The following is a 13,424-nucleotide window of genomic DNA, read 5'->3' as shown; positions in this document are numbered from 1 at the left end:
TTATTAACTTGCCAATGATTTCATAAAAACGTAGAATGGCCGCACCAACCAACATCAGGCTGCGCATGTAGTCCAATACCGATCGCATACTTTTAATAATACTGCACAAGCTGATATATTAGCTAAATGCAACTTTAAGTATGCCAATTCCGAAGACAAAGTCTCAAAAACAAATTGCAAAATGTTCGTTTCTTCCAAACTTATACTTTTATTACAACTACAGGCAAACGGGCGACCTTATTAAAAAATCCCACACTGGAACAACGTGTGAAACAAATGGGCCTCTTCACCAAACAGGCTAATAAAAGTTCCGTCCAAATAAAATTTAGTATGGGAAAATACACAGTTCACTAGGTTTGCCAAAAACCAGTGCAGCACCACGAGGGTAAAAATCAAAATCGCGGCCTCTCTTTACCTTGATTTCTTCTGTACCACAGGGCAATCCATTTGCCCTGTCACCCATCGTGGAGCCTCCAACCCAATACTCTTCGTCGCCCGTTGCCGTCCGGCATACCAGTCCGCGCCGTCACATGGCACTGTCCTCGACGGTCGCTCGGCACCAACTCACTCTCCGGCCCCAGCTGAATTTTTCTTCCCGGCAAGCCGAATGTCTGACGTCATCAGCCAACCGCCGGGCGCTCACCAAGTGGTATTTACGTGAAACACAATCGATATTCTTAAACTCATAATCGATAGCTACCAAACTGCGTATAACTAATTAACAGAAACAAATATAATTAAAAAAATTTACAGATAAATTAACATTTATTAAAAAAGCGTAAAAATACGTGAAATAAAAAACCATATAAAACTAGAGACCAGCAACAAAAATAAATTACAAGTAAAAATGTGGCCCTGCCGGCCACAACCTCCGCCTTGAACAAAAAAAAAATTTAAACAGCAACCTTAAAAAACTAAAACGTCAAAAAAAAAACCTTGGACTTGGAGACAAAGTATTCTCAAAAACTTCTAATCCAACAAACCAGCCCAAACTCAAACAAACAAACCTGCAACAAGGAAAACTTGCCTCCAAAGCCTCAGTCAAAATTTCAACGCTCAAAAAAAAAAAAAAAACAAGAGAAGGATTTTCCAACAAGTAACGGAAAAGACAAACTAAACTCACAAACCGAACAAACGGGATCTAAGTATGCCAAAACAAACAAACAAGCTCCAAAGTCAAGTCCGAAACGTATTAAACAAAACCTTCTCTTTTAAAAACAAAAAAATCAAAAACTAAAGACCACTATAATTCCTGGTGCTGTTCTTGCTCCCGCTTCTTTTTAAAGCAAACTTTTTCTGAATGACCATTTTTGCCACAAAAACCACAAACAAATTTCTTAACCTTCGAAACCGAGCAATCCTTAGCAAAATGCCCTACCTTATTACACTTAAAACAAGTCTAATCAAATTTTCCATTACCCGGCGTTTTAAAACAAACCGGTTTAAAATTGATTTTGCCTTTACACTTATCGAATTCACATTTAGCGTAAAAAATATTATCTACCTGGATAGCCCAAGTGTTGAGTTCCTCCACACTATTAGGTCTGCCAATAAATGCGCTACAAAACGGTGATCATCTAACTGCAGACCAAATACATTAACGTGATTTCTAATATCCTGTATAAATTCTAAGGTGCTTTCATTTTCCCGTTGAAAACGGAAAATCAATTCCTTAATTAGATCGTCCTTCACCCTCTTAGGGCACAAATATTCCCACAAATTCTCTTTCACTACCGACCATCCAACAGACTTATTTATACCTGACGTAATCACGTCTCTAGCGATCCCGCTACATTTAGTCGAAATACACCTTAACAATTCTTGCTCATTTTGTAAACAACAATTAGTTTTCAAACTATCTACTCCCAAGCAAAACTTTATTAAATCTCTTGGCCCACCGGAACATAAAGATGGCAACCTATCCAGTTCTTTGAAAAGTAATTTACTTTGCATAGCAGTATTCAATGAATTTACTTGGCTGATCTCCGAATTCTCCACATTTTCCTCAACAGGTTTTTTCCTCCCTTCTTTAATGTGGGTACTTAATTTCCTGCGTAAGGTATCAATGTCATCCTCCAGACCACTCTCTACTCCCGCTGCTTGCAAATTAGCGTAAACCTGTTCTTTGGGAAGTTTATAAATCCAAGAAACTGCCATTATTAAAAAAATCAAAAAGGTCAGCAAAATCGCAAAAGTCCAAAGTCTCTGCCTAGCAGAGTGGCGCAGGTTATAACCCTTCTTCCTACTTAATTGGAAGAGGGGTTGCGTCCCCGACTCACTCTGGGCGCGAAGGAAAAAAATAAATATTAAAACCAGGCATAAAAAGCTAAACAATATAAATTCCCCACACCACTGCCCAGGGGTCAGGCCAAACAAATTCAAAGGATATAATAGTAGAGTAACCATTAAACAAACAAGAGGCAAGACTTTGGACGTATGTTATTAAAAAATAGAAATTTGCAAAAATAATTTTTACTATACATAACCATACAAGCTTAGTTACAAAAGCTGACGTTAATAATGGCAGCATCTTATCCCCATTTACGATACTAACAATAACCTTTAAAAAATCGTAAAAATATAAATACTGATAACAACAAGTATAAAAATATATAAGGGCGTGAGGCGTGGCCACTATAAAATATCAAAATTTACTGACTGCCCTAATACCAAAAATCAAACAAGACAATCAATACAAATATATAAAAAATCTACAAAAATAATACTGAAGTACAAACAAATTATTTAAATAAAGTTCTTAAACTCTCAATCAACGGTTTAGTCTTTCTTCAGATGTTCGTTGCTAAAGACTTGCCAAAAAAAAAACAAAGTTAATATCCTAGGCGTGCGCTGGCTTCCTGACCTTCCTCACCAACTCCAGAGTCTAATGCCACGCCGGGCCATAGGTACGAATTCACAAAGGCGTGAACGATGACCAAAAAAAAAATTATCTTATTTTTTTTAAGGGAAATGTAGCAAAAACTCTTCACGTAACATAACTATGTTACCACCGAAGTTTTTATCATATACTTCAAACAAAGTCTTACTTCTTTATTAACTTGCCAATGATTTCATAAAAACGTAGAATGGCCGCACCAACCAACATCAGGCTGCGCATGTAGTCCAATACCGATCGCATACTTTTAATAATACTGCACAAGCTGATATATTAGCTAAATGCAACTTTAAGTATGCCAATTCCGAAGACAAAGTCTCAAAAACAAATTGCAAAATGTTCGTTTCTTCCAAACTTATACTTTTATTACAACTACAGGCAAACGGGCGACCTTATTAAAAAATCCCACACTGGAACAACGTGTGAAACAAATGGGCCTCTTCACCAAACAGGCTAATAAAAGTTCCGTCCAAATAAAATTTAGTATGGGAAAATACACAGTTCACTAGGTTTGCCAAAAACCAGTGCAGCACCACGAGGGTAAAAATCAAAATCGCGGCCTCTCTTTACCTTGATTTCTTCTGTACCACAGGGCAATCCATTTGCCCTGTCACCCATCGTGGAGCCTCCAACCCAATACTCTTCGTCGCCCGTTGCCGTCCGGCATACCAGTCCGCGCCGTCACATGGCTCTGTCCTCGACGGTCGCTCGGCACCAACTCACTCTCCGGCCCCAGCTGAATTTTTCTTCCCGGCAAGCCGAATGTCTGACGTCATCAGCCAACCGCCGGGCGCTCACCAAGTGGTATTTACGTGAAACACAATCGATATTCTTAAACTCATAATCGATAGCTACCAAACTGCGTATAACTAATTAACAGAAACAAATATAATTAAAAAAATTTACAGATAAATTAACATTTATTAAAAAAGCGTAAAAATACGTGAAATAAAAAACCATATAAAACTAGAGACCAGCAACAAAAATAAATTACAAGTAAAAATGTGGCCCTGCCGGCCACAACCTCCGCCTTGAACAAAAAAAAAATTTAAACAGCAACCTTAAAAAACTAAAACGTCAAAAAAAAAAACCTTGGACTTGGAGACAAAGTATTCTCAAAAACTTCTAATCCAACAAACCAGCCCAAACTCAAACAAACAAACCTGCAACAAGGAAAACTTGCCTCCAAAGCCTCAGTCAAAATTTCAACGCTCAAAAAAAAAAAAAAAAAACAAGAGAAGGATTTTCCAACAAGTAACGGAAAAGACAAACTAAACTCACAAACCGAACAAACGGGATCTAAGTATGCCAAAACAAACAAACAAGCTCCAAAGTCAAGTCCGAAACGTATTAAACAAAACCTTCTCTTTTAAAAACAAAAAAATCAAAAACTAAAGACCACTATAATTCCTGGTGCTGTTCTTGCTCCCGCTTCTTTTTAAAGCAAACTTTTTCTGAATGACCATTTTTGCCACAAAAACCACAAACAAATTTCTTAACCTTCGAAACCGAGCAATCCTTAGCAAAATGCCCTACCTTATTACACTTAAAACAAGTCTAATCAAATTTTCCATTACCCGGCGTTTTAAAACAAACCGGTTTAAAATTGATTTTGCCTTTACACTTATCGAATTCACATTTAGCGTAAAAAATATTATCTACCTGGATAGCCCAAGTGTTGAGTTCCTCCACACTATTAGGTCTGCCAATAAATGCGCTACAAAACGGTGATCATCTAACTGCAGACCAAATACATTAACGTGATTTCTAATATCCTGTATAAATTCTAAGGTGCTTTCATTTTCCCGTTGAAAACGGAAAATCAATTCCTTAATTAGATCGTCCTTCACCCTCTTAGGGCACAAATATTCCCACAAATTCTCTTTCACTACCGACCATCCAACAGACTTATTTATACCTGACGTAATCACGTCTCTAGCGATCCCGCTACATTTAGTCGAAATACACCTTAACAATTCTTGCTCATTTTGTAAACAACAATTAGTTTTCAAACTATCTACTCCCAAGCAAAACTTTATTAAATCTCTTGGCCCACCGGAACATAAAGATGGCAACCTATCCAGTTCTTTGAAAAGTAATTTACTTTGCATAGCAGTATTCAATGAATTTACTTGGCTGATCTCCGAATTCTCCACATTTTCCTCAACAGGTTTTTTCCTCCCTTCTTTAATGTGGGTACTTAATTTCCTGCGTAAGGTATCAATGTCATCCTCCAGACCACTCTCTACTCCCGCTGCTTGCAAATTAGCGTAAACCTGTTCTTTGGGAAGTTTATAAATCCAAGAAACTGCCATTATTAAAAAAATCAAAAAGGTCAGCAAAATCGCAAAAGTCCAAAGTCTCTGCCAAGCAGAGTGGCGCAGGTTATAACCCTTCTTCCTACTTAATTGGAAGAGGGGTTGCGTCCCCGACTCACTCTGGGCGCGAAGGAAAAAAATAAATATTAAATATTAAAACCAGGCATAAAAAGATGTACCTACAACCACCGCGAATGATAGATGTCGAAAAATTATTTTATCAAAATAAATAACTGTAAATCCATTATATTTTTTGTTGTTGTTGTTACGCTTTTCTAGCCCCCATTTATTTCAATGAAATAATTCTACGACGGTGAAAAAATTTGCGTTGTAGTTGTAGAACGTCATTTAAAAGAAACATAACGCAGACGCTCATTATTCCATCTTAAGTACTTTCTCTGTTCTTTACGATAAAATAATAAAAGGTTAACCCCAATTTGAAAAGCGTATACCAGCCTTGGTAAAACACTTTAAACCATAGGTTTTTTTTGGTGTTTTCAACTCATTTCGTCGTGATTAACCTGCAGTCGAAGTTAATCGGTTGAATTCAGACTCATTCTATATATCTGCGCTTGTTGCGTAAAGGGGGTTAGGTCAAAAATGGTTTTAAAAATGAGTTATCATCACAGGCAAGTTTGCGAAATTCGGAACTTCTGCTGGGTATATTATTTTAAAACAATTAATGAGTTGCCAAAGTTCTAAAACAGTTAATAAAGCTAAAAGAAAAACTGACTTTAAGAAACCTGATAATTTTCAATCGCGATTTTCTCAAAATTATGATTTTGGACTTAACCCCTTTTACTCAAAAAGCACAGATATATCGCACCCTGAGTACAAGACTATCGTAACTCAAAAAATCAGTGCAATACTATCACAACTCAGATGCCATAGTCTTGCACATATTCTTATATAATGTTTTCCAGAGTGCAACACTACATTATTTGCCATAAGTCCCGTAAAAGTAAACATAATATTACGATAGTCTTGCAGTGCCTAGATAATGATATTTTTCCTGCTTGTGGTAAAAAAAATATCTCATAAACTCAATTTTTTTGAGTTACGATAGTCTTGTACTCAGGGTGCGATATCTGCGCTTGTTGCGTAAAGGGGGTTAGGTCAAAAAATGGTTAAAAATGAGTTATTATCACAGGCAAGTTTGCGAAATTCAGAACTTCTGCTGGGTATATTATTTTAAAACAATTAATGAGTTTCCAAAGTTCTAAAACAGTTAATAAAGCTTTAAAAAAAAGCTGACTTTAAAGAAACCTGATGATTTTCAATCGCGATTTTCTTAAACTATGATTTTGGAATTATCTTTGAAAGATTTGTGCAATGGGAGTGCATGACTTGATTTAAGTTTTTGGACATACGCCATTGCTAAGCACTTTTTCTGTAGAAGAAAACAAAAAAATAAAATAAATAAATAAATAAAAATACCCAAAAGACAAAAAACACAAATTAAGAAAAAAATTGCTGTTGTCAACAGGATATAAACACCACAAAATGTTTACGTAACAGGAATATGGTCAACAAACAAAGAAAAACAAACGAAAATGTACTAAGATATTTATTTATTTATTTTATTTTATTTTTTATTTTAGTTTTTAGTTTTCTTCTACAGAAAAAGTGCTGAGCAATGGCGTATGTCCCAAAACTTACATCAAGTTATGATTTTGGACTTAACCCCTTTTACGCGACAAGCACAGATATATATCGAAGGCGTAACGAGCACATGCCAAAGCTACAGAAGCAAGAAGACGGGGTGAAGTCCAAGAGTGCTGTGAGCTGCGAGCTGTGTGGTTGCAGCCGCCCATGTCGGAGTCGAGGCGGAGGGCCATCGAGACCGCCTTCCAGAAGCTGGACAAGACGGCGGACGGCGTCATCACCATCGACGACCTGCGCAACGTGTACTCCGTCAAGGGCAACCCGCGCTACCTCAGCGGCGAGGAGTCGGAGGAGCAGATCCTCATCAAGTTCCTCAACAACTTCGAGAAGGACGAGAAGACCCGCGACGGCAAGGTGAGCGTCGTTGCGCTGCCACTGAGAGAAAGGTTTGTTCTGCCTCGACAAAATATTTGTTCGTATACGGCGAAATAAATATATTTTTTTTTGACGTGACAACGTCTAATAAATCGACGAACGCCGGCTGCACGCACGAAAAAGTGTCCCGTTACGCACATTGTCCCGTTACGCTGTGTCCCGTTACGCTCATTGTACGCTTGCGCCGCATCTATCTCTCTTCCACTCGACTGTTTATAAAGTGAAGTGGAAAGTTAATGTGGTTTTCATTGCTTATTACAACAACACTTTCGGCAATAAAGGTTAATTATTCTTGCATTTTAAAAATCTGATTAGTAGTATCATTTCAAGTATTTATTCTTTTATTATTAAAATAAAAATGATTCAATTTTATTCATAAAGTATGCAATCATTTCATCAATATTTTGTTATGACGTTGTCACGTTAAACTATCGTCTGTAAACCGACTTTACAGACAAACATTTTTTTTAAATTCAAACAGATATTCTGTAGTAGGAAAGATTATGTTGACCCAACCAAAATGATTTTGTCAACTCAACTGTATGTATATATATGGTTAGGTGTAACAAATCAATTTTGTTACTTACCAATTTTGGTTAAGCTAACAAAATATTCTGTTACAGCAAGTAAATATTTGTTTCGCCACATATAAACAAATATTTGTTTGATTCAAACAAACTTTTTTCTCTGTGTGCACCAGTATTTTTTGTTGTTTGTGTAAATGGCACGCAAATATTCATGTAAATACTACAGACATATATTTGTACATTTTTTACTTTTACATGAAAACAATTGTGTTTTTTCCCCCTCGCTTCCCTTCCCGAGAATTTATGCTTTGTTTATTGTTTAATTTATCTGCAAACTGTTCCTTGAATAGCTTTCCAGTATTAACTGCGTGTGTGAATACGCATTATAGAACAAAGTAGAGTACAATTTTTGAATATTCGATTATCTTTTCCATTATTTAAAAAAAGAAGGTTATGCTTGAATGAAACATCAATTAAAATATAAAATCATGCACTATGTTTCGTAATAAATACTCAGTATCATCTCAAAAAAGCTTGTTTCATATAAAAAAATAAGCCATGTTTTCCTTGTAGTATTACCAACCATTTCTTGGCAACTGGTTTCCAGAGGAATCTTTTGTAATGCCATCGACACAGGCTGACAGGTTTTGTTGTCTCGTGGCGGGCCAAACGAAGGGTTTGCCGGAGCTGTGTAATCCCGGAGTCCATCTACGAATGCAGCAGTATCTCTGGCTGCTGTCGGGACTCTGCAGGAGCTTCTGGGTGGGAAGGGCGCTCGTGTCTCTCCATGACAGCCTCGAATCCACCTTACTGTCGAGGTAGCGCGAGGTAGGTCCGGGGCGGCTCTGTGCCGGCTGACAGGATGTAGCCACGAGTTTATTCCATCGCGAGTCAGGTAGTAGCACTGCGTGTGGCAGACAACCCGGTGGCACGGAGTGGCATTCCAATCAGGGTGTCCACAAGGAAAAAAATATTTCGTACCAACTTAGGCGAGAAAAAGTACTAGATTTGAAAAAAACAAGTACTAAATTATAATTTGTTATGGTTTTAAACATTTAGGAAGTTATTATGACATTGCAGTGCTCGAACTTAAATATCACACCACACATACACATACATTCCATGGTTTTTAAAAATAATTACGCTTAATATTAAAACATATTGGAGTTACTGTAATATTATTATATTAAAGAAAAAAAGGACTAGATCTGAGCGTAAATGTTCTGCACCACTAAAACACTTATAAAAGTACTAGATCTGTACGAAAGCTACTAACTGTGGACACCCTGATTCCAATATGTATTGAAGCGGAACTACTCTACAACCGGGTGGGGTGAGGCGAGAAGATGGAGTCATAAGAGAGTAAATGGGAAATAGTAGCGTGACGAAAAAAAAAAAAAATGTAATGCTAACGAAGATAGCGGTGCAACTGCAATACTGTTCGGCTCCACTTGCACTTCCGTGGGGACACCGAGCTACTGGGTTGAAGGCCTTGTGGTTGCGGATACGTCAATTACACGTCGTACACGTGATCCTGTAGCCTCTTGTCACGGATAGTCTGAGGTTCACAGGGACGAGAAAGCCGCAACCACAGCCCGAACAGTTCCGAAGTTTACCGAAGTAAAAGGTTAGGTTAGGTTAGGTTATCGTAACTAAAATGAAAGATTGGTTAGGCTAGGTTAGCGTCGTTTAAAATACTCTACGACCATAAAATATATAAAACCTTGCAATACAATGTTTTTTTTTTTTTTTTTTTTTTTTTTCACGAGCGATCGGAAAACTTCAGATGATTTGATGGTCGTTGTAGTTGCTGCGGCAGCGAATTCTAGTGGCGGGTGCGGAAACTAACGTGTGATTAGCGTCCTTCTACCAAAGTTCACACAGACAAAGGGAAACATTATAGTATGAACAGTTTAATTATTCAACAAATGGACAGTATTTCAATTAATTTCCTTGTCAAAAATCAGGTCCAGAAGTCGGGTTTTAGTATTTTTTTCGTCTTTTTTTAGCTTTCATTTGAGCCTTTTCATTATAAGCCCAGTAGTTTAAAATTTTGGTCTGCTAATAAAATGATTCAATAGTCGACGTAGCTGCTCCGTCATCGAATTCCAGCTTCCAGTGTAGAACAACTTGTGATTCGCGTTCAGAAATGTGTTTTAAATGGGTATATTCATCAAGTTTGGTATTATTTTAAAAGAATTCTGCGTTAAATTTCGTGTACGATTGTCGTACTAGAAGTTTATTTGCAACACGATAACATATGAATTTTCTCGTTACCTTTCCTCCCCCCCCTTTTTTTTTCACGAGCACTCTCACCGAAAAAAATTCCTGTACCCGCCACTGATTATAATCAATCAGCTATTTAATTAGATTAACGTCGTCCAAGCGCCAGCACAAACACACAGTGTATCACTGAGACACGGTAAGATCAGCAGCGCGCCGGCAGTGGTACAGGAGCAGCAGAATGCATTGCAGCAGGGTCTTTAGTGAAGTTAACACTCGTTAGAATTATACATTATACGCAATCATAGGTCCAGTTAGTAGTTTTCTTTAAGATTATCCTATGCTTCTTGTCCCGATTTCAAGCCATGATTTGCAGTAACTAGCTGCTAATTGTAAAATATTTATAACAACTACTTATTTTCGCGTTTGTCAGTAATTTAAATAACTTTTTTTTGTGGTATCGTTAGAGAAATAAGGTAAATTTCTTGTAAAACATGTGAACGAAGAAACTTCAATTTTATTTTTCTTGAAAGAATATATATATATTTTTTTAATTACATGGCGAATGCCAAAAAAAATTAAACGTAAAATCTACTTTCAAAAATATGTTTGTCGAAAATTCCGTGGGATCGGTAATAAAAGCAGATTATAAAGCACGTTATAGAATGAAGTGGGGAAAAACATATTGTACATTAACAAGTGAGCTTAACACGCAATTGTTTTAGCAGTTATATCATAGGATATATTGCAGCACAGCAGTTTTATTTATTTTATTTATTTATTTTAAAATTGTAACATACCCACCAACAGTCTTTAGACTTTTATGGTGGTTTTTAAATAATGATTCCAAACCATAGAAATACAAAACTTAGCAAGAGAAAACATGGATCATACCTATAACCACACAGATAATTAAAATATTAAATAAAGTTATTAAAATGAAAAACATTTTTTGCAATACTTAAAACGTAGCATTACTTAAGTCCAGATGGTTGAATCTCTTGACTTAATGGAGCTTACTCACCTACCAGTCACAGACGTGCTATGTATTCCTGTCGAAAGGCTTCCAGTCAGAAAGACGTTCGAATGTAGAACTACCTCTCCTAGTGTGATCTCGGTTGGAACACACTGAAAATAAAATTGGTTTCAAGGCCACCATAAAATATTTTTGCCAGCATAGACCCTATCAAATGTTTTGTTGTAACATACAAATAATTTTTTAACCTCAACAAAACAATTGTTCAGTTACAAAAATAATTTGCTGTTATTATCAAGCCCCTTCGAAGATATTACAAAACGTTTTGGTCCGTCAGTTAGCTTGTAAGCGACAGCAAAAGTTTGTTTCCGTTTATAAGTGTTTCTGTTGAAGCTACAGTGTTATCCTGTAGTCACCTAAAACTATTGGCTCGGGTCAATATTAAAAAATATATATTTGTTTTCTTAGTGGTCACACTATAACGATAATGTTTATTGTGCTGGTGAAAGTAATTGTTTGGATTAATATCTGTAATAGACCCTCAATGTTATATCACCACATATATAATTTATACAAAAAGTAATCATTTATGTTTCAGGTTACTAAAGAAGAGTTTCTCAACTACTACGCAGGCATCAGTGCGTCTATAGACCAAGATGTCTACTTCGATCTAATGATGCGGCAGTCGTACAAGTTATAGTGACAAAAAAAATACGAACCGTCTCGAATGAACTGATTTCACTCGCCATACTTATACTAAAAATTTTGAGATATATATTTTTTTAAATTTACTTAAGCACTTTTACTTTTAATTATTTATAAGTGTTTGTGTATTAACTGAGCACCGTCTGTTTTACTGTAGCCGCACACCAACGCTTTCATTTAATATTGTTCAAGACAAGAATGCCTACGTTAGGAGGAGCGCGGTAACCTTTTCACCGTCCTTTATTGATTTATCTGAACTGTTTCGTGTAAAGGAAACTAAAAAATCATTTTCATCTCTAACGCTTTTTTAAGTGCGAATAGTGCTCTTCATGAGCTCATAAAGTATGTTTACAAAGAATTTAAATTTTATAATATTTTTATTTAGGGTTCTTCGTAGAATATATAACATTTAATAACTAACAAAATAGTACATTTTTAGGAAAACGCTTAGGTTTAAATGTTTCTATAAAAAAATTATGTGTACTATAAGTAAATACTCTAAAACGTTTTATAAAATAATTATTACTTAGGTATGTTATAAGTGAGGTTTAAAATGATATAATTTCGCAGTCTCTTTAACATAATATATTGTTCCTATTTGTTTATGATGAATTGTTTAAACTCTTTCTGTCACGATCTTGTGTATTTTAATAAATACTATATGACAAATAAGTACGTGTTTAAACAAAATCCTTATATTTAGTTTTTTTTTTTTTTGTAAGTCCGTAATGCACTAGCTAAACTTTCTTTTCTTTGTGGTTTCAATTTGTTACACAGTAAATAGCGAAAATGTATTAAAAATAGTACATTAAATTCAAAGTGCAGATATGTTTTATAATCGATGAAGCGCACACACAATCTCAACGTGAAACTCGTTGTTAGGCGAATTTTACTTAACTCTGTCTTTTCTAACATTAAAAGTAATTATTGGTCTAATTAGTAATTTTCTTTAAGATCATTCTACATTTTTTCCCCGATTTCAACCCATGATTTGCAGTACCTAGCTGCTAATTGTAAAATATTTATAACTAGTTATTCTCGCAATTTTCTAGTTAAGTATCTAGTAAATTTCTAGTAGAACATGTGTACGAATAAAATTTAATTTTGTTTTTTGAAAGAATGTTTTTTTTATTTGTTTGTTTAAAGGGTAAAACATGGTTAAATCAGTGTAAAATCTACTTTAAAAAAATCAATTTTGTCGAAAATTTCGTGGGAATGATAGTCAAAGCAGATTATAAAGCACTTTATATGATGAAGGGGGAAAAACCGTTATATATTAACAACCTAGTAAAACACCTTAGTGGTTTAGCAGATATGTTATAGGATATATTGTAGCATAGCGCTTAGGCTTATTTATGTTTTGAACTAATGATTCTAAACCATAGATTATAACTAGAGATACACAAAAAAAATTTTAAGTAAAATATTGAATAACGTAAAACATTTTTACAAGACTTAAAATTTAGATAGCATTACTTTATGTAAGCCTAAATTTCTTCTCGAGGCAAATGTAAAAAAAATGTTGTAAATCTATTATAAACATATATTTCATGCCGCGTTTTCTTAAAAATAACGCCTTATTCGGCTTTTATTACAAGTTTAAATGATCTAATACATATTTTAATATTTTCGTTTACAGTAATGTATAACTCTACTGCTACTAAATCTTATGTCACGTTATTAAAAACTGAACAACTCGTGCTATTGCTAGATTACAAATGTTTGTATTAAAACAAACA

The 13,424-nt window shown here is 35.4% G+C and overlaps 1 protein-coding gene across 1 annotated transcript in view; it reads left to right on the top strand.

Moving 5' to 3' along the window:
- The window catches only part of LOC134533140 (calcyphosin-like protein), a 33,952-nt gene extending 21,595 nt beyond the window's left edge, over nt 1-12,357 (top strand). The window contains exons 4-5 of the mRNA XM_063370447.1: nt 7,021-7,233; nt 11,579-12,357. Coding sequence (XP_063226517.1) covers nt 7,021-7,233; nt 11,579-11,680 — 315 coding nt within the window. The 3' untranslated portion in view covers nt 11,681-12,357. The remainder of the gene's footprint in view (nt 1-7,020; nt 7,234-11,578) is intronic.
- Nucleotides 12,358-13,424: the final 1,067 nt, after the last annotated feature.

This window comes from Bacillus rossius, chromosome 6 (assembly GCF_032445375.1).
Source record: "Bacillus rossius redtenbacheri isolate Brsri chromosome 6, Brsri_v3, whole genome shotgun sequence".
NCBI lineage: Eukaryota > Metazoa > Arthropoda > Insecta > Phasmatodea > Bacillidae > Bacillus > Bacillus rossius.
The sequence above is the reverse complement of the archived record's forward strand: the minus strand, read 5'-3'. Positions and strand labels throughout refer to the sequence as shown.